Source organism: Abrus precatorius, unplaced genomic scaffold (assembly GCF_003935025.1).
Source record: "Abrus precatorius isolate BTA unplaced genomic scaffold, Abrus_2018 Scaffold3, whole genome shotgun sequence".
Classification (NCBI taxonomy): Eukaryota; Viridiplantae; Streptophyta; class Magnoliopsida; order Fabales; family Fabaceae; genus Abrus; species Abrus precatorius.
Genome location: NW_020874373.1, coordinates 4,602,842 through 4,625,473, shown reverse-complemented (window position 1 = coordinate 4,625,473; position 22,632 = coordinate 4,602,842). Strand labels below are relative to the sequence as shown.

The following is a 22,632-nucleotide window of genomic DNA, read 5'->3' as shown; positions in this document are numbered from 1 at the left end:
CCATTTAGATGTAATGTAATCATTCGATGCGTGACACGGAAAAGTGTTAATAATACGAACCAACGAGACCACCTGCTCGAATAAATTATTGCAAGAATGAACATGCGCCAACCTAAAGAATGAACAAGCACCAACCGTTTTCAACTACGCGGTGACATCAGTACCAACCTCAATAAACCATAAGAACCCTTACGCGTAACAAAGCGTAAATTTCATTCTACTAAAATCAATCAGACCAAGCTGCAGTACCATGTTACCAGTTAAGATAATAACCCAATAATGCATCGCAATTTACAGCAAAGTTCTTAACAAGGCAGAGCAACTATATTTCAAAAGGGGACCAGATCAGTCAATTGAAATGCATGTCTTTCGCAAACCTAGGATTAACCATCATACTTACCTAACTTATGGGCTCCCGGGGCGTTAAACTGCCTACTCGATCAATCTGGACCCTGAAAATTTTTTCGAGCAAAATTAAAGCTAATGGCTGAAACAAAACACAATCTGCAAAATCCAGCGCAACAAACTGCAATGACATCCTTGGTCAACTAAAATCTACAGATCTATGAACCTTACAATATTAGACCCTTCTATGAGACAACATGAACAATATATACTACTAAATGAATTTAGAAAGAATGGCAATCAAATGCTGGGCCAAGATCCATAGCTGATGAGTGATGTTTACCAAAATGAGACAAGTTCACCAACTGTACAGTTGAGGAGAGGAAAGATCTAAACTAAATATTAAACTCCTTTTTTGAGTAGGTTTGACAGGCTAAGTAGAATAACTCACCCCTTGATTGACATAGAATTTTAATATCTGTTGTAAGCTTTTGCAAAATCTCCATGCCTGCGAAATTCACCAAAATTATCATGAGGCCTAGTAGGATAAGTTTCCATGTTGTCTGAGAACCTGTTCCTCGATTCCAAGGGTAAATTAGTCCCACCATATGGGGGATTAACATTGGACCCATCATATTCAGGAAAACTCTGCTGTTTAAAACCTCGATAACCAGATGACATTTGTTGGATTGCCTGCTGTTGACGCCTCTGCCCATCAAGCTGGAGAAATTCTTCCCACTGTTTTGCATGTGCAGCCCTCACCAAAGCAACTCTGCTCACGTGCTTCTCCCTCAAATCTCTAATAGTCTTCCATAGTAATAAACAAAATATTAGAAATCATGAAGTAGCACAGTAAACAAACAAAGAGTAGTATCTTGTGAGATTTAAAACCACTTCCAATGTTACTTTCCTCACTTACAAATCCAATGTCTAAAGATCAGCAAAACTTCTTATACAAGCTAAGTTGCAGGAAAACAGAAACAAAGTTCAAGTTAATTTTAACCAGCAGCCCTTCACTAGTGCACAACCAAAGGATAAACATTGGCATCAGCAATGCAAGCTGATACTAAAGTGTAAGATTTGACAAAAATAACAGAAATAAGAAAATCATCACAGAGAAAATAATTCTACTTTAGCAATTTGGTTATAACTTTATTCCTGATTATAACAAAGATTTTAATATAATACTACATTCTTTTTTTAGCAAGATGGCACAGGCAAGAATAAAGGATTGTTAATTATGACTTGAGAGATTTCAGAAAAACATGTATCACCCTTGATCATACCTCACGATGCTTGAAATTTTCTTCATCTTCTTCTCTGTCACGAATTTTCATTAGCTCCATTGCCTCGTTCTTATGCTCCAACTCTAATTCTTCTAAAGTCTTAGGGCTGGCATTGTAATCAAACTGATGACCAGGCTGGATACCAGATTCTCTACCATGAGAATCCCACCCATCATTCCTATAAGTACCCATGTTTTGATTACGGCCATCAAAAGAATTATATGAGTTCCCTGTATAAGGGGCCTGTCTTGGAGATCTTGACTGGCTTGAACGACCTCTAGCTCCACTATTTCCATAAGCTTCATGAAATGAAGAGTATGTTAAGCACTTGATTCAGGATGCCAACATAGATGATTTGCTTTAATTCAACAAATTGCACTTGATTCAAGATGCTAACATAGCTTTAATTCAAAAACTATCTTTATATTCGCATACTGAAACCATGGGAGCCAATCCTTTCAGTAAATATGTTCGTAATGGAGGCAACCCTTCAGGACCGAGATAATGCTTGAAGGCTAAGAACTTACCTCTTGCTGCAAGTAAATGACAAGTAAGATCAATATTGTTACAATGCAGGTCATTTGAGGATAAATTTTACTCAAAAATAATAGTATTAGTATGCAGAATCCTATCAGACTACGAAAATGAGATTACCAGTTCTCTATGGATGCTGTAAACATATCCTATGCTGTCCCTACCTTGTGGAGAACCTCTTGCAAACTTTTGAATGTCCTCCCGGACACGCTCTTCAACAGCCCTCTCTTGCCTACCAAACCTATGTTGAAACTGAGATGTGTTTCGTGGTCCAGAATGAGACTTTTGAGGCTCAGACCTTTGAAATCGAGAATTAACCGGACTCCTCTCAGGTGATCTTGAACGGGTCATTTGAGAACTAGAAGATCCCCTTTGATCACCATCCTCTCGAATCTTGTGCACAGCATCAACACCTTTTGCCAAAATTAACCTGTCCTTACCACTGACTATAATAAATTTCTCATCCATCTTAATTTTGCATCCAATATCCCTTTCAATCTTGTTTATAACTTTCTCCGTGAAAAGTGCCCGTACTTGTTTGTCTCTAGCAGGTATCCTTTCAAAGAAATCTTGAGACTTGCGATTTGCTCCAAGTGTAGATGGACAACCCTACATTCTCAAGTAGAATATCATTCAACTAAAATAATGACAACAATTATAATAATTTTAATCAACTACCACCTTATATCATAAATCACATTCACAATACCATAAGGCCCCAAAATGATAAAGAAAATCAATCATCCCAAAACAAGTAGAGACAACTCAACTCCCCGCCTCTTCTCCTCCAAAACAATAAGGAGTCAGCATGTGTGATTTAGTTCATAGTTCCAATGCATACTAAATGAAACCGCAAGTGCAGATACTAGTGCCAACCAAAAATTAAAGACATTTTTTTTATTGAAGGACTGAAGAAGTGGGAGGTTAAAAAATAGAGAGAACTAAATTATCTCATTGCCCCCTTTTCTCTATTGAAGTCAGATGTAACAATCTATCAAAACCTAAAATTTAACCACATAAGCACTGGGCAGGCTTGAACACTACATGCCAATGCTTACATAGCAGAAATGTTTGCAAAGGGGTAGAACTGATAATGAAGCAGTGGAGGAACCTGTCATACCTGAGTGAAATGCCCTGATTCTCCACAAAGTTTGCATATCATTTCCTCCTCCTTCCTTTTCTTCCAGTTCCTTTCAGTAGCCTTCGACTTAGCCTCCCAAACCTTAGCTTCTCGGCTGGTGAAATCAGTTGGGACAGCATTAGGGTCCCGGGCTTCTTCCTCCTCGTCAGAACCTGCATTAGACCTTTTATTTGGTTTTGCCCTCTCTTGCGTATTCGTAGTAGCAGATCCTGGGGGGCCAGTGTACTCCTTATAGAGCTCATTAAAATCGTCGTCAATGTCAGGATCCGGTCTGTTTGCCATTAAACAAAAATAGCCAACCTAGATTGAACTCCTGCATTCCCACAAATGAAGCAGCAATACTGAAATCCACTAAAATCAAAAATAAATAAATTAAAAAGATGCGCTATCAAGGAACATGCCATGAATACATTTTACCATTAATTTCAATGAATTATACATTGCTTATGATTAATTTCAACTAAATTCGAATTTAATAGACGCATACTCGTTTGGAAAAATGCTGTTCATAAATCAGCATACACGATTAGTGCAGAACTTATCAACATAGATTACGGTAAATGAATAGGTTTGATAAATGAGCCGCGACAAGTAGACAGTTTACAACGAAGTGTTTATACTAGTGGGTCTTAGTCCCTCGATAAATTAATCGTTTGAAAACACGCTCAAGTGAGGAATATAAACAACAATATTCGAGAACGAAGCGTTGAAAACAACGGAAACGAAAGAGATTGCGAAGCTCGAATTGAAATGAAAGGCGTAAAACGAGAGAAACTAAGATGTTATGTTAATCTCATGAAATGAAAGTGTTAGGGCATTGGATTTGGGGAGAGAGGAGACTTACGGTGAGAGATGAAGACGACGATCCTCCACACTGCGAAGTGTCGATTACGTTTCCACAAATAATTAAACAACACACAACCTATCTACATTTTCTACTTAGGGTTACCTCCTTGCTCGCCCGACCCGACCTCGTTTTCCCAATAATAATAATAAAAAAAAGGGGTTAAAAATAGATATTTCATCTATAATGGAATTAAGAAAATTAAATGTATCAATAAGAACGAGAGAATTAAATGTATATTTAAGGAAAAAGCATAAACACCTTAACTAATTATATATAATTCCGTACCAGCAGTTAAAAAATTGTAATAATATAACTAAAAATAATTTATTTATAATTATTTATTTAATTCAAATGCTTCATTTTTCTGTCAAAAAGAAAAATTATTATAAATAAAAATCACTTATTTTAAGAATAAATTACACTATTTAATAATTTTGTATATTATCAAATTTTATTAATTAAAATTTTTATTTATATAATATTACATTAATAATTATACGATTAAGAAAATACAATGTTATAGTTTATATTTATTTATTTATTTATATTTTAAGAAACTTATTACATTCTAAAATAAATTTATTTAATAAGATTTTCAATAGTTTCATGTTAAAAATTTTAAACTTTATCAATTTTAATAAATTTTATACATTTATTTAAAGCTCTTAAACTAATTATTAAATTAACAAAATTTTATATTTATAAAATTATTAAATAAAATAAATTAATTAATATTTACTTTTTAGAGCAAGTAAAACCGTTTTTATTACATTACAATTTATTGCTCTAAGATTTATAATAATAATAATAATGATAAATTACAAAATTTTATATATATTTTTAAATTTTTAAATTTTAAAAAATTAAAAAAATAATTTGTTTTTAACATATAAAAAAATGGTTTTATTTTATTATTTTTAGTTTTATAAATATTTATTAAAAAATTATCTAAATTTAACTTGACTACAATTAACTGTATACTTTTAAATTAGTTAATTATTAACAAAGAAAATAGATAAATGTGCAATTATTTTTTATATATTATAGTAAATGTAACTCATTGAGATTAATCTAAACTTTAGTATTTTATCATAAAATAAAATAAACTTTTAACATTATATATAAAAAAATGATACACATAAGAAAAAGTATTTCGTAAATGTATTTTTTTATAAAGTATTAATTAATTGAATGGATAATTTATATTTTTGTTTTGAATAAATAGTGGTAAATTTAAATTAAATTATCATTCAAATATCAAATATTTTAGTATATAACTATTTTTAATTATAGTTTAGTTGAGTATTTTACTTTTGATTATTTTAATTTTTTTAATAAAAGTTCATCAAAAACTAGAGATCCAGATAGAAACTATATCTGCATCTGCAGTGCATTTTTGTTTAAGCAAAACAAAATTCGCTTAAGCGAATTTAGCAATAAGTGATTTTAGCTTAAACCTAATTTTTGTTTAAACAAAACAAAATTCGCTTAAGCGATTTTAGCAATAAGTGATATTAGCTTAAACTTAAAAAATTTGCTTAAGTCAAAGAGTAATTTTTGCTTAAACAAAAATAGAAAATTTCGCTTAAACTAAAAATAGGGGTAAAAAAATCATAGAAAAAAAAAAAGGAAAAGAAGTCCAAGAGACAGATGGAAGTGAGAGTGAAAGAGAGAATGAGGGTGAGGGAAAGTGGAAGAAGGAGAAAAAATAATAAGGAGAGAATGTGTGGTGGTGAATGGAAGGAGAACTATATGAAGAGAGAGGAAAAAAGAGACTAGGTGAGACTGAAAGAAGAAGAGATAAGAAAATAGAGGGAGATTGGGTGAGAATAAAAGGGATGAAATGGGGGTGGAGTGAGGAGGAGAAGATGAAAAAATAGTGAAGAAGAAGAAGGGGCTGAGATGAAAAAAAAACGAATCTAAATTCACTTAAGCAAAAATAAAAATGTGAAGTGCAGTTTCCTAAACTGCAAGGAATTTTTTTCCATAAACTAGTAAACAAAAGTTAGTAATGATAACAAATTTAAGGTTCATAAATATTTAAGTTTCATAAATTTTAAAATACATTTATATTATAAATTATAATAATAATTGAAATTTTAATGGCTAAAAAAATTATTAAGCAAGATAAGTATTTAAGAGTTAGTTTTAAAATAAAAAATTAATTGTCAGTAAATATTAAATAGTTAAAACATGAAATTTTATCTTGGTTGTCTTTCTTATTATAAAATAATAAAACTTTATATTTATACCAGTGCTGATTCTGTTATCAGAACATTTTTTTAAAAATACAAAAAAAAGAATACTAAACCTCACAGGCACTGCAAATTGTCTGAGAATTGTTTAGGAAGCAGAGCAGAAGAGCAACGGAGGCCTGTTACGTCGGTGATTCTTCTTCAGTTATCTTATCTACGGCTAACGTCAAAGTAAGTGTAATCGAGAGTTGACGAAGCTGGAGAATCAGAAGGAGCACGCAGAACAAAGGGTCAATTTCAACGGAAACCCTACAAACCCTTATCCCCACGACAATGCCAACGCCTTTAATCACTTCCACCCCATACCTCCCGTTGTTGATTCTCCATACGCTCTTAACCATTCCGTGCCTCGCCCTCCCCGCAAACGCCCCTGGCAAGGAACTTCTCCAGGCACTACCGTTTTTCCTTCACTCTTTTATTATTATTAAATTTAATTTAACTGAAGTTGTGTCTCCATATACTATATGAGTGTATTATGCATTTGTTTTGCAAGTTTTGTCTGAATTGTTAGGCTCTCCTTTTTGCAGATCAAGTGGACGGTGGATGTCACGTAAAAGTTTATGTTGCGCCAGTTCCAAGAACCGCAACAGAGGCTGATGTATGTCTCTTTCACACTTTCACGTTAATTTGTTAATATAAATGTTACATAGGAATGATCATGATGTCCCTGTCTTTATTGCATTAGAATGGTGGAAAGCACTTGCGAATTCAATTGTATGCCTTGATTTGCTGAGCCTTGAATCGCCTTATTTATCTTCAGTTTGTTACAGTTGTTATCCATTCCGTGTCCTGAGCATAATAGTAATTGAAATCAGACAAATGTGATTTCATTTTTCTTTCGTAACCAAACACTAGAGTAGAAATTATCATTCCATTCCATCTCTATGCTCAATCCCATTTTGATTCCTTGAAATTCCATTATCTGTGCCAAATGTGCTCTATTTGTAAGGGTTTCAATTGGTAAGAGATGCCGTCCCTTCCCGTGGAAGAATTTTAAGGCCCCCCCTATAATGTACAGGTGAAGAGTGTTTGATTGTGATGTTCAAACCACTTTTTTTTTTCTCTCTTCATTGTCAAAAGGGATACTTTTATTTATTATGTTTTCACAATCAAGCGTGCATTTTTTTCAGCTAAATGGTTGGTGCAATACTTGTTTATTATTTTCTTCTTTGCTTTCTTTATTTTTATTATAGTGCTTACTCTTCTATCTCTTTTCATTTTTGTAATTTTATATCAGATTCGCCCTGTGTTTGAAGGACATGGAACTATTGTTGAGGTTGTTCTTTTAAAAGATAGGAGAACTGGCATACGGCAAGGTATCTGTATTTTAGTTTATGCAATTTGGTTTTCCAAGCTTTACAAGGAGCAATGACTTTCACTTGATGCTCGCGTGCATATATGCTGTATGCCATATCTACAGGTATTAAAACTAGTGTAAATTTCTTTTTACTTACACAGGAAGCTGTTTTGTGAAATATGCAACATTAGATGAAGCTGACAGGGCTATTAAGGCTTTAAGCAATCAATTTACATTTCCTGGGGTAAGAACAATTTTACCTATTATGGTTGACTTAAACCATTTCTTCTTGCTATTTGTTTCATTATTTTAAACACATCTTTATTGTTTGACACATTTACATTTCCTAGGAATCATGTCCTGTTGTTGTAAGATTTGCTGATCGAGAACTTGAACGTCTGGGTAATTGTTTAATTTTAATGTCCTTTTGAACCTATAAATTTAATACTGTATTGCCATGTCTTAGCCAGGTTCCACTTAGCTAATTAATTGAAATTATTTTCTCAATCCAGATTGGTTATTTATTGAAATATATCTGTTTGCATACCTTATTCAACTTTCTAATAAAAAAATTAATGATGAGAACAGGTTTCACAGTTTATTATGGACTCCAGATGTATGTCCTGATATAGCTGTTAACTCCCAGTCTTGTGAAGATTATTTGAATAATAATAAAATTATTAAAATCTGCTCAGTTTCATTCAGTGTACCATTTTGCTCTTGGCATTATAAATTTTCCTTATTGAGTTATAAAAAGTGTTGTTAAGCTGCAGTATTTTCTGCTGCTGATATGCTCTTTTTAATGGGGAATTGATTATTGTTTTCATGCTTATGCTGTGTCACTTCCTTTCAAAGAGTAAAGTTGGAAAGGGAGAAATGAACATTTTGAATTCCAGAATACAGAGTATTCTTGTTCTTTATCTTCCAAAGACTTTACTATATATGCTCAAACTTTCCCTGACAATGTTCTGTTTTGGAGCAGTTTCTGTAGGTTTTTGAAATAGAGGGGAGTTTTGTCAAATAAAGACAAATTTCAAGGGAGTTGAGAATAAAATTCTCTCTCTCTGTACAAAATGAACCTTTCTTATCTTTTGGTTTAAGAAAGAAAAATCTTTTTCTAGCCTTTATTTTTTGTGTTGAGAGTAAACTATGTTGTCACTTGTTATAGTGTTAGCAGCTTTGAAGACGAGAGATTTAGTTATTATGTAGAAATTAATTTTAGAAGTTTTTGAGACAAAAACATTTCTTATAGTATGTTAATATTAAGTTTAAATTTAGGTTTAAATGATATTTTCGTCCTTATACTTTATTTTCATTCATAAGTTAATCCGTACATGTAAAAAATTTGTATATTAGTCTCTATACATACATTTGTTTTTTATTTGGTCTTTACCATTATATTGAAACTAAACGATGTTTGTTTCATCTACCTCCTCCATTCTTAATCACCTATTTGTTGGGATTGTTTAAAAGAATTACCCTTTATACTAAAAATCATCTTTCACTTCTGCACTCTACGTGTGATGATGATGATCCTGTTGAGCTTGATGACACACCTGACAGTCCCAAGTTGTGCTTCTCTTTTGTCCCTATTCCACCAAATGCACAAGCAAGTTTCCATTCGGCTTTGCAAGTCACAAAACATGCCTCTTGTCCTTGCCATCTATCCTTCATTCTTTAACTTGCAGCTCCTCATCACTGTTACATTCTCCACCAATACAAACACCTTATATCATGTGCCCCTCATCCAGTAGAGCTTATCTTTCTGTGAAACTAACCCACAAATGAGCAGTTGACTTGGTCTTAGTTGCTAGTCCCAATGGACCACACCTAAGACTTCTCAAACAAGCAATGGCTCTTGTGTTTCTCCCTCGAACACATCGATCACTTGGCCATTGTTACATACTCCTCAGCTGCAACCTGCAACCTGTGTTTTTCCTTTAAGACACATGACTTCTTATGGAAAACACACAGTCCTTCAAGTCGTCTACCGTTTGTTTTACACGGGACAAGCTGATCTAGTTGAAGGGTTGAAGAAAGGAATCAAGATACTTGAAGACTGGGTGCACAAGAACCTGGAGTCCTGCTTATCAGATAATCCTACAAGACCATGCTATGCTATAAGCATAGAACTAACATCAACACCAATTCATAGATTTTATGTGGGATTTGGCTTTGGCAGTTCAAGTGGGTTTGTCATACAAGAGTTTGAGGAGTTCTTGGCCAAGATTTTGGGAGGCATTGTTAGGGAAATCCAACTTGGAATATGTGGTGTTGGTGAGGAAGTTGGCAGTGGCAGAGTCATAAGAATTGGATAGATAAGGGGGGAAGAAAGGAGTATTCTGTTAGACCTTGGTGATTGCACTCATGTGTATGTAGAATATAGCTACATTGAAGGTGAGATTGATTAGTGTGTTATAAGAAGAGCGGAAATTGTTTTAGGTGTTGGAGAAGCAATGCAAATAGCTGATTAAGAATGGAGGAAGATGAAGCAAACGTCATTTAGTTTAAATGTAATAGCAGGGACAAAATTTGAAACAAATGTACATATAAATATTGATATACAAACTTTTTATATAAAAGGACTAACTTACAAATGTGATTCAAGTATAAATATAAAAATACCATTTAAACCTTAAATTTAATACTTCTAAGAGTTTATACTACTGTTTTTCTATTGTAAGTTTTGTTGATGAAAACATGCTATAGAACACGGTTTACTTTTTCTCGCAAGTAATGAGTAATTTAAAGCAGAATACTCGTGTTTTTTTATGTGATTCTTTTTTATTCTTTTTGTAGGGGTTCGAGGGTTCTGCCGTAACTTGGAAAAGAAAGATCCTTTAGAAGGCATACTTCTCTTCCTTTTCCTAGGATAGCGATGTCCTTAGAATTTGAATATATAACTGGCCAAACTAATATTTTATTCTTTACTGCTGTTTCTTTTATCTATTTTCAAACAGTCACTTCCTATTTTATTTTTAATTTGTTTCTATATTTTTTCAGAGGTGGCAGATAAAGTTTTTGTTAGTTACATCAACAAAGAAGCTTCAAAAAAGGAAATTGAAGAAGTATGTTTCACCATTCACATTCATCCATATGTATTTTTCCATCACCTGAAAACAAGTTAGTTTAGCATTTTTTCATTCCAATGACTATATCCATGGTTTTGTATTTAGCTGGAGGGTATGCTAATTGTAGAAATGTACCCACATCCTAGTTCAGATGGATGGAAATGTTGCCCAATTGGCTCATTTTAAATGGAATAGATATAGATATTAGATACAAAGGTAATAGTTCCCATGTGGGCACTTGTCATGGTGTTATTATGGGCTTATGGCTAGCAAAAAATTTGTTATTCACATCTACATATCTGTAACTATTGGTGGTTCTCTATTTTGCTTTGATACAAGATATTGTGGAATATTCTTTATAATCTGCAGGATGTGATTTTCATTGTGTTTCTGAGTTTTGTATGCATATTCTCTGCAGATATTTTCCCCTTATGGGCATGTAGAAGATGTCTTCATTGCACACACTCGTGGTTGGTCCTTGATCTTTCCATGCAATGTTTTTGATACAATATCTGCGGCTTTGAAGAATGGACATATAATTGATTCTGTCCTTTATTTCTTACCCTACATTTCTACATATAAACTGTGAGAGATAGAGCAAGAGGCAGTGTCCAGATAGATTTAGAAAATTCTCTCTTTCTTTCAAATCTCATTTAGCCAAGTTTTTCTTCAAGAATGATTCTTTGTAAGAAAAAAATATGAGTAACATGTTAGGACTTAGGAGACCCCAACCATTGGTTAGTTAGAGCAAGCTCATTGGACAGAAAGGAATAACAGAATATAAAAACTAGGAGGGAAAGCAGAGAAGGAGTGATTGATTTTGGAGTGGAAATTGGCAGGGAGAGTCTAGGTTTCTTGAATACCTGAGACACGTGAATAGGAAGGGAATAAGGGAATCATACTTTTGTTTCTTCCTTGATAAGTGTTTTGTACCTCCTTGATACTGAAGAGAGGCTATCTGTTGCAATGAATATTATTTATTTTTATTTCTGGTCCACTTCTACTTCTATCATAAAATTACTATATATTTGGTACATGCATATAGAGACAGGACCATGCCCCATCCATGTTGTAGTTTTTTTGCTGTGCTAGATTTTAGCACTAAGTCTTGTATTTAATTTATGTCATCAATTTATTATTCATGGTTTTCTTTTCACCTAACCAGTTATGTGGCATTTCTTCATTTTCAAGGATATGCTTTTGTCAAATTTTCTAATAGAGAAATGGCATTGGCTGCAATCAAAGGGCTGAATAAAGCCTTCACAATGAGAGTAAGTCTATTTTATTGATTGATACATATTATTCTGTCCACTTTTGAATGCTAGCTAAAATCTTATTTTTATTTACATAGGGTTGTGATCATCCATTAATTGTTCGTTTTGCGGATCCTAAGAAACCTAAGACTGGGGAATCAAGGTTTTGCTTTCTCACCCCGTTATTTGTCATTAGCTCTGTTTTTCATAGTCTTTGATTGGCCAACCAATCATTAAAGCTTATTTTGATATAGTTGATCTGTGTCTGGGAATGATATTTTAAAAGTTAATTTAAAAAATTGTTCTTGTTTGGATAGTATTAAGTAAATCACTTTAAAGCATAAAATACTTATAAAATTTACTTATTCTCAATGCTAGTGCAAATATTTTTAAACTCATTGCTATTAATAATAAAAGAGTGAAGGAAAATAATAAAAAATGAATGAAGGTGGTTGGAATGGATTTTGTCTGCCACAAAAACTGAAAAAGGTGGCTGATGATGGAATATGTTTTATAAAACCATAATCTTTCTTTCATCCAGTGTGAAAACGTTACCAAATAGACATTTTGCAGTTGAATTAGGGTTTGTTAAATGCAAAAGGGAGTTTTGGTCACTTAAAATCTGGAAAAAAAAAAAAAACACTAAGTGGTATTAAAGACTCAAAGTGTTATACTTTGAATATATATTTGTCATATTTACTTAGAAAATAAATCCTTTACAGAAAAACTTCCAACTGAATTGTAATTCAACCCCAATCGGATCATTCAACGATGAATTGAGTTCCCCTACTCTATCAACAACCAATATGGTTTTCCAAACACTTGAATATTTTGTTTGCTATTTTATTAAAGGAGATAAATTTACGATTTGTATTAGTGATCTCTTTAGGGGCAACTATTTATCTGGGAATGCAAATTTTGGTCCCTGTTCTCAAGAACCTCCAATTTGGTTTGTTTCGCTTCTTCATCTTCTTCTTCTCACATTCTTTGCTAATTGCAACATGCATATGACTTGCTAATAAATTTCTATTTAATCTCGTCATAGGCCATTGCCAAATTTTGGTGATTCCAATTTTGGAGGGAGTATTATGCCTATTGGCCCGCATCATTCCACAATTGCACACCCACAAGTTGCTTCTCATATGCAGAACTGGGAACCTGGTACTGCTGTCATACAGCAACCATTTGCTCCCCAACAAGCACATTCACATTTGGCTACAATGCCTTTACGGTCTATTCAACCTTCAAACCTGCCTTCTCAGCCATTTTTTCCTGAGGTGCAGAGACCATTAAATCCAGCAGATTCATCAGTTCAGAATATCGAGCAGCAACTAAGTTCACAGGTTAGTGGCTAACAGGTAATACTGCAATTGATCATTAGAAGTCTTTCAGGGAAATTTTGGTTTTGGTATAAATAAATTTCTGTTATTGAAGAGGTGGACTGACGTTGTTGAATTGATATTAGAAAAGTTCTAGGAACACATTATCTAACACATTTTTTTAACATACTTCTAGTCATTGACTAAAATATATTAAAAACTACAAAATTATGAGAAAATAAAATCATTAAATTAAGAATGAGATCTACATAATATTTGTAATCTATAGGCTTTGTTTGAGAATTTGGAGGGAGAAGGAAGAGAAGAATTTGAAGGGTAAGAGAGGAAAGGAGAAGGGATGGGTGATAAAAAATCTTTCAAGATGGGAGAACTTAAAATCATGGACTTTGGAGGGTTTATAAAAATTCTCCCTCTTATCTAAAAACTCCCAAATAATGATTATCATCAAATTAGCCTTCCCCTTCCCTCCTTCTCTCCCCCAAAAACTAACTCCCAAACAAAAGACTTAATAAATTTTAGCTAATAATTAGAAGTATGTTAGAGAGTGTATTCCTAACACTAGTTTCAATTCACATCAATCCACACCTAATATTGTCATCTATTGTATTCCTGGGTATATGTTTGTTGTTAGCTATGACAGCCTTTAATCTTCAAGTCATTTTTATTCTCCTGAAATTTATGCAATTTTATTCCTTTATAAATAGAACAACTTCGAGCATTTATGAATGTCTTAGGTGCCACACTGTCATGTTCAAAGCTGTTTAACTTACTTCAATAGTCATTTATGAAGTCATTTGTTTTTTTTTTTTTTTTCCTTTCTTTCTTTCTTTTTCTAAATTATGCATTGTTACAATTGAGTAATGGTATTAAAAGAGTCATTATTGATCTGTTATAAGTAATGGTGAACTACTAAGCATTCCATTCTTTTTTAATGTTGGACTAAATCTCTGCATCTGTGGTCATGAACTACTTTGCACGTTTAAATGGGTTATCTAATTTGACATAGTACTGGTTAAGCACCTTAATTTGGCAGACCACAATAATTTTCTTAGTTTAATGTTCTTCCCAGCTGCCTACTGAGACTGGAAACAACCCTAATACTGTTGCTGGCAATAACCAGCCTGATATGCCTACTAGTCCACAAGACGAAGATCCCCCCGAGTGTGACTGGAGTGAACACTACTGTCCTGATGGTTATAAATACTACTACAACTGTGTCACTTGTGAAAGCAAAGTAATGTTTCAGCTTTTTGATCTTTTTCCTACAATCTGTTTTGGATTTCTGTTACTTTGGTGTGTAATGGTTACTCTTGGAGCAGTGGGAGAAGCCTGAGGAGTATGCATTACATGAGAAAGAGTCTCAGAAACTGCAGGAGCAGGAGGATAAAAACCGTAGTCACTTGCAATCATCATTACCTTCCTCTCAACAAGTTACTCAAATACAACAGGTGCATTTTCTGATGTATTTCTCTCATAAAAAGTTCAGCAAAACCAGAAAAATAGAATAAAAACCTTCCTTTCCCCCCTTGATTAATTGTTCGAGAAAGTACTCTCTATTTGGTTAATAGAGGGGACTTAATCTTCACTCATCTAACATTCTCGAGTTTTGCAGGAAACAAATCATGACCACAGGCAGTCAGAAACAAGTCCTGTTTTTGGATAGGCGTTATTTATTTATTTTTTCTTGGGCAATCGAAATCTAGGTTAGTACTTCTACATAGATATTTAGATTACCAAATGGCTTAATTTTTTGTTTAGAGGCAATGTAAGTTAAACTCTATCTTTTGGGGGGTAGGAAAACCTCCTCCCTAAATGAAACGTTGAGAGTTTGAAATGTTTGAATTCCAGGCGGGACTTTTGTGTTTTTTGGGGTGCTGTGGAATCTGATTTTCAGAGATTAATTTGTATTTATATTGCTCGTGATTGTGAGAGGAACGAGAAATTGATTAAAGGCTAGGGAGTTTGATAAGAAATGTGGCTCCACTACCACTGTAGGGTCTACAAATTTAAGAAGCGCTGCCCCCTAGGTGTACGTGTAAGTTTTCAACGCATACAAATAATTATTGTCTATAGGAATTGGATTTGAACTTGAATCGCTTTTCTTGCTCCAGTAGTAGTGCCATGTGATAAATGGTACCGAAATGCCCATCTCATTCACTTCGTCTTACCTTCATGGTTGTCCTGGATTCCGATTGATTAAGTTCTTGTGGATCTAGAAACTGACTTTTAAGTCAAATGGGTAACTTTGAATTGTATTTTATTTTATCTAAGTTTGATACTGTTACAATAGTCGGCAGGATCTTTTCTCCTGACATTTATTTGTGTACGAGTAAAGGAATAGAAGATAGGTAAATAGCACATTGTAGCACCAATAAAGGTAGAGCCAAAGCCTCAATTTTTGACCCAGAAAGCGTTTTTGAGGAGTATTATCACTGGGAGGCAATGGGAGATGGATTTTGTAAACATTCTTTAACTGCTAAGGAAAAGGGGAAAGAGAAGAATGCGAGAACTGGAATAGAATCTGAGTCTAAACGGCAAGCGAAGGAAAAAGAGAGACAGAGGGGCTTGACAATTCAACTGGGGAGAATTTAATGTGGGTTGGTAATTATTCCCTGCTCTATGCGGAATTGAACAATTTTAATTCAATCCAATGTATTGGGTGCTTAATAGAGAGAGGGATCATGTAATAGGGAATAGCAGGGCCCCATGGGCTCATTGATAATGCCGTATCATATGCAACCCTTAGTGCGCATTGGTCTATGCCTATCTGTTGAAACCTCTTGCGATGAGAGCCTCACCTGCCCAATAGCACCAAACTTGCGAAAGAATACGACACGAGATATTATGGTGCCTTAATATATTAAGCTAAAATGAGTCATTATCAAGATCCATTCCATCGTGGAAGCCAGATCACGCTTCAAATGCAATGCTTGTTTTAAGTTTTTACTAATTTGTTTACTTCTCTTTCTTTAATTCCCCCCTCTTTTACCTCTCCAACGAATCAAATCCATGATTGGATAACATTGCATGCAGCATTTACTTGATAAGGTTAAAGTGGATTGTCAATAGTTGAACTGCTCTTCCTATTTATTAACTTGTTACCGTATTGGCACAGTTCTTTCGCCACCGTATCCTTCAAATTAGAAGCACATTTCCCTAGAATTCGTTTTCTGTGGATTACCGGAACTAAACAAAGCAAGCAAGAAGGTTGCACCTCAGTTATTTCCGTTTGAAAACCTAAACCTAGCAATCTACTATACTGCCGTGCCAGTGAAATGAATGCACATTCCTTCAACAAAAAAGAAACAAAAACACAAGACAAACGAGGAGTCAGCATCTTCAGATTATAAAGAAGATAGAAACCTATTTGATATATTTTTTAATCATTTCCCCACAGTCCAAACCACCAACGGATATTTTGACTTGCTCTTTCATTTTTTTGTATCTATTAGAGTACAAGATATTAAATCAAAACCAGCTAGTAAGAGACATCAACGAGGAAATGATACATCTGATCATCGTGTTACACTGATATTTATGTTATGACAAGACCTATATGTGCAAAAAAGATAAAGCGGGTTTTACATATGATCATCATCAGTATCACCAGTACCACCTGTCAGTCAACATAAGAAAAACTTACATATACCAGTAATGGAGTCCTCATCTAAGTCTCCTACAAAAAAGTAATCATAATAAATCACATAATGGAGTTATCATTTACTCTTCCTTCAACATGTGAGAAGGAACAACATCTTGAAGAAGGCCATGGTCACATAACAATGCAGTCGACCCTGGATTACAAAACAGTCTCTCTTGAGGAAAAGAGACATTCTTTGAAGAAGGAGGAGGAAAACCCAAAGAAGACAATGTATTGACGTGGACTTGTTGATTGTGCTGATAATATTGGGACATGTAGTTCCCAGATCCACCCATTACTGAACCAAATTTGTCGGCACACCCAGTAGAAACTCCTGAGCGAGTTATAACTGGGCTCGGATGTGTGTGTTGGCCTTCGTAGGTTGTCACTACAATGCTTGGATCATTAAAAGATCGCTCCACACGTTTCTTCACATTACATGAAGCACTGGTGCAACGATAGTAGCTCCTACATATGCACACAGTTCAAATGTTCACAACATTTCTTATTTACTTTCGTTTTAGTGGTCAAAATTTAATCAAACCGAAAGAAAAAAGGGAAGGAATCAAAGCGTGTATAGAAGAATTAAAGTGTTACCGAGGAAAGGGGCTGTTTTTCACAGCTTTTTGACCGTACTTTCTCCATCTGTACCCATCTTCCAGATGATCGACCTCGCTTTTCGTCATGAACGCGAATCTCGGTTCTCTCTGTCTCTTCTGATTTGTCTTTTTGGCCTTCAACCTAAAACCAACAAGAACCAGATCCCAGGAACCATCAAATTTTATTAGAATGTCCCAAACATCAAACAAATTAACGTACTATAACATTATATCTCGGGAAAAAATGTAAAAAACAAAAACCAAAAGACACTCATGACCCATCTTATTCATTTCATATCCCTAATTGAATTATCAAATGCGTATTTTACACTCAACCGCCCCAAATTATGCTCCTCCAATATAGCATGAGCCATCCACCTTGAATTTTACACCAAACTTAACTTCTCCCCTACCCCAAAAAAATTAAAATAAAACACCAAATAACTTAACAAAATGAAAAAAAAGGTCCATCTTTGTCCTTCCATCACAAATTAAATTAGCTTTCAGCAAACACTAAAAAAAAGTGAGAAGAAAAAATAGAAAAAGAAACCCACTGTTCCTTTGTCTTTTGCTGTTCATGTGCTTGGTCTACAGTTTTATTCTGTTCATCATTGACTGCTTCACTGGACGCAGACGAAATGGATGAAGAATTTGGAGTGGCAGGTTGTTGTTGGTTCAACACCTCGGAACACTCTTTCCCAGTCTCAGGTTGTTCCTTAACAGCAGAGGTTAGAGGCACAGACACGTTTGCCAATAGAGGCAAATCAAGAAGAGGACTATAGTCTTGCACACCCAATAACTCCATAAACCCTAAAGTGCTTTTATCTTCAGAAAAATCAAAGAATGGAGGGCAAGGAAAGGAAGAAGATCCTACGGCATAATCCTCCATCTTCACACCCATCATCTCCTTGTTCTCCATCTCAAATGCTCAAACCAAAATCCTTCATTTCACAGACTCAAACCTCACGATATGGTTGATCTGGTTTATAGATAGCTAGGTGGAGGAAAAAGATAGAGTGGTTTTGGGGTTTACACATTACAAGAAAGTGAAAGGTGTTTGTGAAGTGAATGAATTAATGAAGTGAAACTAGTTACATTATGAACGTGGCTAAAGCCAAAAACAGTGACTCGAGACTTGACCGGCAATTGTAGGTAATGGGGTGGTACGGACAATGTTGAGCCGGTTGTATTCAATGCATGAGGATGGTGGTGTTTCTCATGGTCGACGCTTTCATACGTAGCGTTTGACGGGTTGTATTTGTGTGCCGTGTGTGAACGCTGTTACAGTTTACATCCCTTCCCTCACGGAGACATGTTCTGGATTCTAACGCCGTCATGGGAACATGCTGCTGTGATGTGAAAATCAAGTACCAAATTTGGCGTCTGCGCCTATAATCAAGATATATATTCAAGAAAGATGTTATTAACATTCTTTTAATATATTTTTAATTCTCTCTCACTTTTATAATTTTAAATTAAATATGAAAAAATTGTTCCTAATACTTTTTTGATAAAAACTATAAAACTTAGGACAATTGTTTGATATTTTTACAGTTGTTTATCAATAAAAATTAAAGTGTTTTAATAAAAAAATTAATATTATTATAAATTGTTGAGATAAATGTCTAATTTTAATTAATAAATAACATAAAAATACCTAAAGAGTTGTAATTATTTCTTGTCTTAATAAAAATTTTAAAAAAACTATTGATATATTTTTTAAAAACACTCTTTAGTATGTTTTGTATAATTAGCTTATTTTTAAGAAACGTAAAAATGTTTGACTCGCAAATTGATTAGTCTTTCAATAATAAAAAAAAAACTGTTTAAAGTGTGTTTAAAAGAATATATATATATATATATATATATATATATATTACTAATATTTTTATTAAAATCTTTTGCAAACCAGAGAGACAATGTATTTTTTAGTTCTCTTTTTCTTTTTTTTTTAAAAAAAAAATACCATTTACACGTTTATGTATGTATACTAATACGTGAAGTGATCGAACTAGGCACATCCAGATCCTCCTCTGTACTCTTTTTCTCTAGTATTATTGTTTTGCTTTACGAGCTTTTCGGTGTGTTTTTTATAGAAGAAAAAAACCCGACAACCTTTTACTGTCGGTTACTCGATAAGAAAAGATAAAGAAAACGAGGATAAAATGAGGGGAAAATAGTAAAAAAAAAAAAAACTTAATTTGACATTTAATATATAAAATAAGAAGCAAAAAGGTTAATGAATAATATATGTTATATCAATAGCATTTACGAAAACAAATTGACTAAAAAAGTTATACGAACTCGGGGGCAAATGATTCATGTATAAGAAAAGAACATTACAGTCCCATATAAATAAATGAGTGATTCGTTTTGGGTTTAACCGGGAATTTATGCCAAAGCGAGGGTTCACAAGGAAATGAGATTATACCCCATTACTGATCTAGAAGCAAGAGAATATATTGAAATATGAGACTCTGCCTTTGGAGTTTTTCTACTTTCTATTTGGCATATTAATTGGAAAGAACCGCTCCAGTACTGTTAGCTGAACGATAAAGAATAGACATATACTTTTCATGCTAAACCGACCATATCCCAGGGAGCCTACAAGGTTTTCCAAGTTTACTTTTCGGTTTCTAGAACAAGTTTTTTCCTCCCATGTAAATAAGAAAATAATCTATGATGAAATTTCATTTTTATTTTTGAAACCGTAGCAGAAACACTATTTGGATGATAATTAAAACATAGTGATGAGTCATGTGTAAAAGTATTAAAAAGTTGTTTTAAAAATAAATGAATAATTTTCAGAACCCGAAATGGATGGAACACGCTTTTTAAGAAGCTCAAAGGGTAAGCTGTGGACGCATATGATATCTAGCAAAATAGCAAAATCTAGAGTGGGTGTGGACGAGGCTGCTTTACTTTTCTATCAAATAATACACTCCAAAACCGAGAAAATAAAGATTAGAGAGATAAGTAATCACTAATCAGCGATGTGATTAAAACATAAAACAGAAAAAGGGAAAATGAAACGAAAAAGTTACGATCTGAGGAACTCTTTCCGCAATTCTCTTCTCCTTTTGTGACGGGAAAAGAATGCTAAGTTCATGCACGTGTGGTTTTTAGCGAGCCACGAGATGCATGCTGACGTTTATAGTGCCGTGTAAGTACTTTGTTTCTTCCTACTGGCTACCACCCTTCAATAATTCTGTTTCTTCCTTTCCTAATTCTTGGTAATTAATCAATCACCGTTTTTTCTTTTTAGATTATTTTTCACTCATTAAATGTTTCAAACACGTGTATAAATTTAATTAAAATTAGTAGTTTATTTAAAAAATATATAAAATATTCGACTTCAAATTTAGGGTATGATAACCATAACTCAAACATTTTAACAAATGAAAAGTCATAGCCACAGCAAACAATGTTGGAGTTATCAGCAACAAGTGGTTTCTTTAACAATTTTTATATATATTCATACTTACTTTTATGCTAAGTCTATTTTTATTTATCTTTTCCTCCAAAAAAAAGGGTGTGTGAGTGTATGATTTTCCTTTAATTACCGGCTTGGACTGCGTGGTACCGCCCTATGGATGCCCGGAAAAATAGCCACGCTCTTTGGTCCCCTGTTCTACTATTTCATTAACTTTATGGTCCCCTCTTTCACATACGTTGATGAACCCTTTATACATATACAACCATTTTATAAATTTGAAAATGACACTCACTGCAGAGAAGAGGATTAACTGTTGTGCTAATAAAGGCTTCATAAACTCTTGGTTCTGCATGGGAGGAAGCACGGTGGGGATGCCCCTTTTATTTCCAAACCCAACTATTTCTGCTCACAAATATAGTTTCTACATACATGAATAATTTAACGATATGCTTTTCTTTTCTATCTTTATTTTTGAAATCACGAAAGAAGATCCACGGCTTACGAGAAAAAGACGAAAAGGAGATCCTTTGCATGCATGTTTTCCGGTAGGATATGCCCACTGTCGCTAAGAGGAAATTCTAGTTTTAGAAATTAAAACCAATGAGGATAGAGAGTGACTATTCTGCAAAGTGGATTCGCTAATCTATATTCATTTCTTGGTGGGGTTGGGCAACTCTCGTATATAATATAATATAATATATATATTCCATTCTACCCAGTATAGCTTCACATGGTTGCATAATTATTTCTTTTTCATGTACTAATGTACTATAGAATAATTTTATTTTACACAAACAATATTTTCACCAAATGCATAACATTTTAAACATTCGGTTGACTTTTCTATGCCACACAAATCTAAACTAGTACCATAATTTTGGATAAAAATAACCAAAAAAACTATTAATAGTTGAATTTAAATACTTAAAAATAATATTTTTTATTAAATATATTTATCACATTTTTATAAATTTAATATGATAAATATTTTTTTAATGTTTAACCTCATCTTTCTTATGAATATATAACGTTTCTAAAAAGAGAAGTTTAATAGTGTATATGTATTATCTAACCATGAGTACTTAACTAGACACGTCATGTTGCAATCGAACTTAACTTCAAAACACTAATATCTGGCCAACTTGTCATTATGTGCAACTTTCTGATTCAATTATATATTGCATCAAGTTATCTAATTTGATTACTTTATGAATCTAAATTCTTTTTCATTATGAAGAGAATTAGATCATTCAATTTTAATTTGTTAAAATAAATCAAAATAAAATAACAAATGAAATACGCACCCACCACGACATTTTTCTCGATCTTCAATCGGTCCATCAACCTCTTTGCCACCGGATTCAAATCCTTGTCATCAACCTCCTTAACTTTATATGCACAAATACGTGTGTATAATTTGAAAATATTTCAATAATAATATTAATTATTAGATTATGTAAATAATTATTCTTTTTTTATATATTAAACATTGTTTGAAATGCATTATAATTAAACTGTCCTAATTTATATTTAAGAAAAAATAGCATCAGATTTTATAAAAAAATTTAATTTATAAAGTTTATTACAT

The 22,632-nt window shown here is 33.4% G+C and overlaps 3 protein-coding genes across 6 annotated transcripts; 1 reads left to right on the top strand and 2 right to left on the bottom strand.

Annotated features, from left to right (window-relative positions):
* Positions 1 to 258: 258 nt before the first annotated feature.
* LOC113861517 lies at positions 259 to 4,285 on the bottom strand. 4 transcript variants are annotated; one of them, XM_027494377.1, is made up of 7 exons: positions 4,151 to 4,285; positions 3,286 to 3,619; positions 2,330 to 2,774; positions 2,159 to 2,164; positions 1,632 to 1,930; positions 797 to 1,152; positions 293 to 452 (listed from the first exon to the last, which is right to left on the bottom strand). In XM_027494377.1, exons 2-6 carry the CDS (start codon positions 3,586 to 3,588, stop codon positions 817 to 819), a joined length of 1,389 nt encoding a protein of 462 aa, XP_027350178.1. In that variant the 5' UTR covers positions 3,589 to 3,619; positions 4,151 to 4,285; the 3' UTR covers positions 293 to 452; positions 797 to 816. The 4 variants fall into 4 exon arrangements, with proteins under 4 accessions (XP_027350180.1, XP_027350178.1, XP_027350179.1 ...); XM_027494378.1 differs by lacking the exon at positions 293 to 452 and having other exon boundaries at positions 487 to 1,152; positions 3,286 to 3,657; XM_027494376.1 differs by lacking the exon at positions 293 to 452 and having other exon boundaries at positions 487 to 1,152.
* A 2,287-nt stretch (positions 4,286 to 6,572) lies between these two features.
* LOC113861036 (flowering time control protein FCA) lies at positions 6,573 to 16,928 on the top strand (the record flags this gene model as incomplete). The annotated part of the gene is made up of 15 exons (XM_027493635.1): positions 6,573 to 6,798; positions 6,936 to 7,006; positions 7,646 to 7,724; positions 7,867 to 7,949; positions 8,056 to 8,107; positions 10,505 to 10,552; positions 10,709 to 10,773; positions 11,195 to 11,246; positions 11,968 to 12,047; positions 12,128 to 12,192; positions 12,919 to 12,978; positions 13,075 to 13,372; positions 14,439 to 14,603; positions 14,689 to 14,817; positions 14,982 to 16,928. Coding segments are annotated over 15 exons (1,524 nt in total), but the record flags the coding sequence as incomplete, so codon positions are not given.
* Positions 16,712 to 18,678, bottom strand: LOC113860730 (WRKY transcription factor 23-like). Its single transcript, XM_027493231.1, has 3 exons — positions 18,163 to 18,678; positions 17,607 to 17,750; positions 16,712 to 17,477 (listed from the first exon to the last, which is right to left on the bottom strand). Exons 1-3 carry the CDS (start codon positions 18,525 to 18,527, stop codon positions 17,090 to 17,092), a joined length of 897 nt encoding a protein of 298 aa, XP_027349032.1. The 5' UTR covers positions 18,528 to 18,678; the 3' UTR covers positions 16,712 to 17,089.
* Between the last annotated feature and the right edge of the window lie 3,954 nt (positions 18,679 to 22,632).

What these genes read in the sequence shown, in the direction of transcription:
- LOC113861517 (XM_027494377.1), bottom strand. Translation starts at nt 3,588, where the DNA reads ATGGCAAACAGACCGGATCCTGACATTGACGACGATTTTAATGAGCTC. An exon ending in AATCAGGGCATTTCACTCAG is followed by an intron (nt 2,775 to 3,285) that starts GTATGACAGGTT and finishes TTGAGAATGTAG; the next exon opens with GGTTGTCCATCTACACTTGG. An exon ending in AAAATTTCAAGCATCGTGAG is followed by an intron (nt 1,153 to 1,631) that starts GTATGATCAAGG and finishes TTACTATGGAAG; the next exon opens with ACTATTAGAGATTTGAGGGA.
- LOC113860730 (XM_027493231.1), bottom strand. Translation starts at nt 18,527, where the DNA reads ATGGAGAACAAGGAGATGATGGGTGTGAAGATGGAGGATTATGCCGTA. An exon ending in CAGCAAAAGACAAAGGAACA is followed by an intron (nt 17,751 to 18,162) that starts GTGGGTTTCTTT and finishes TGTTGGTTTTAG; the next exon opens with GTTGAAGGCCAAAAAGACAA. An exon ending in AAAAACAGCCCCTTTCCTCG is followed by an intron (nt 17,478 to 17,606) that starts GTAACACTTTAA and finishes GTGCATATGTAG; the next exon opens with GAGCTACTATCGTTGCACCA.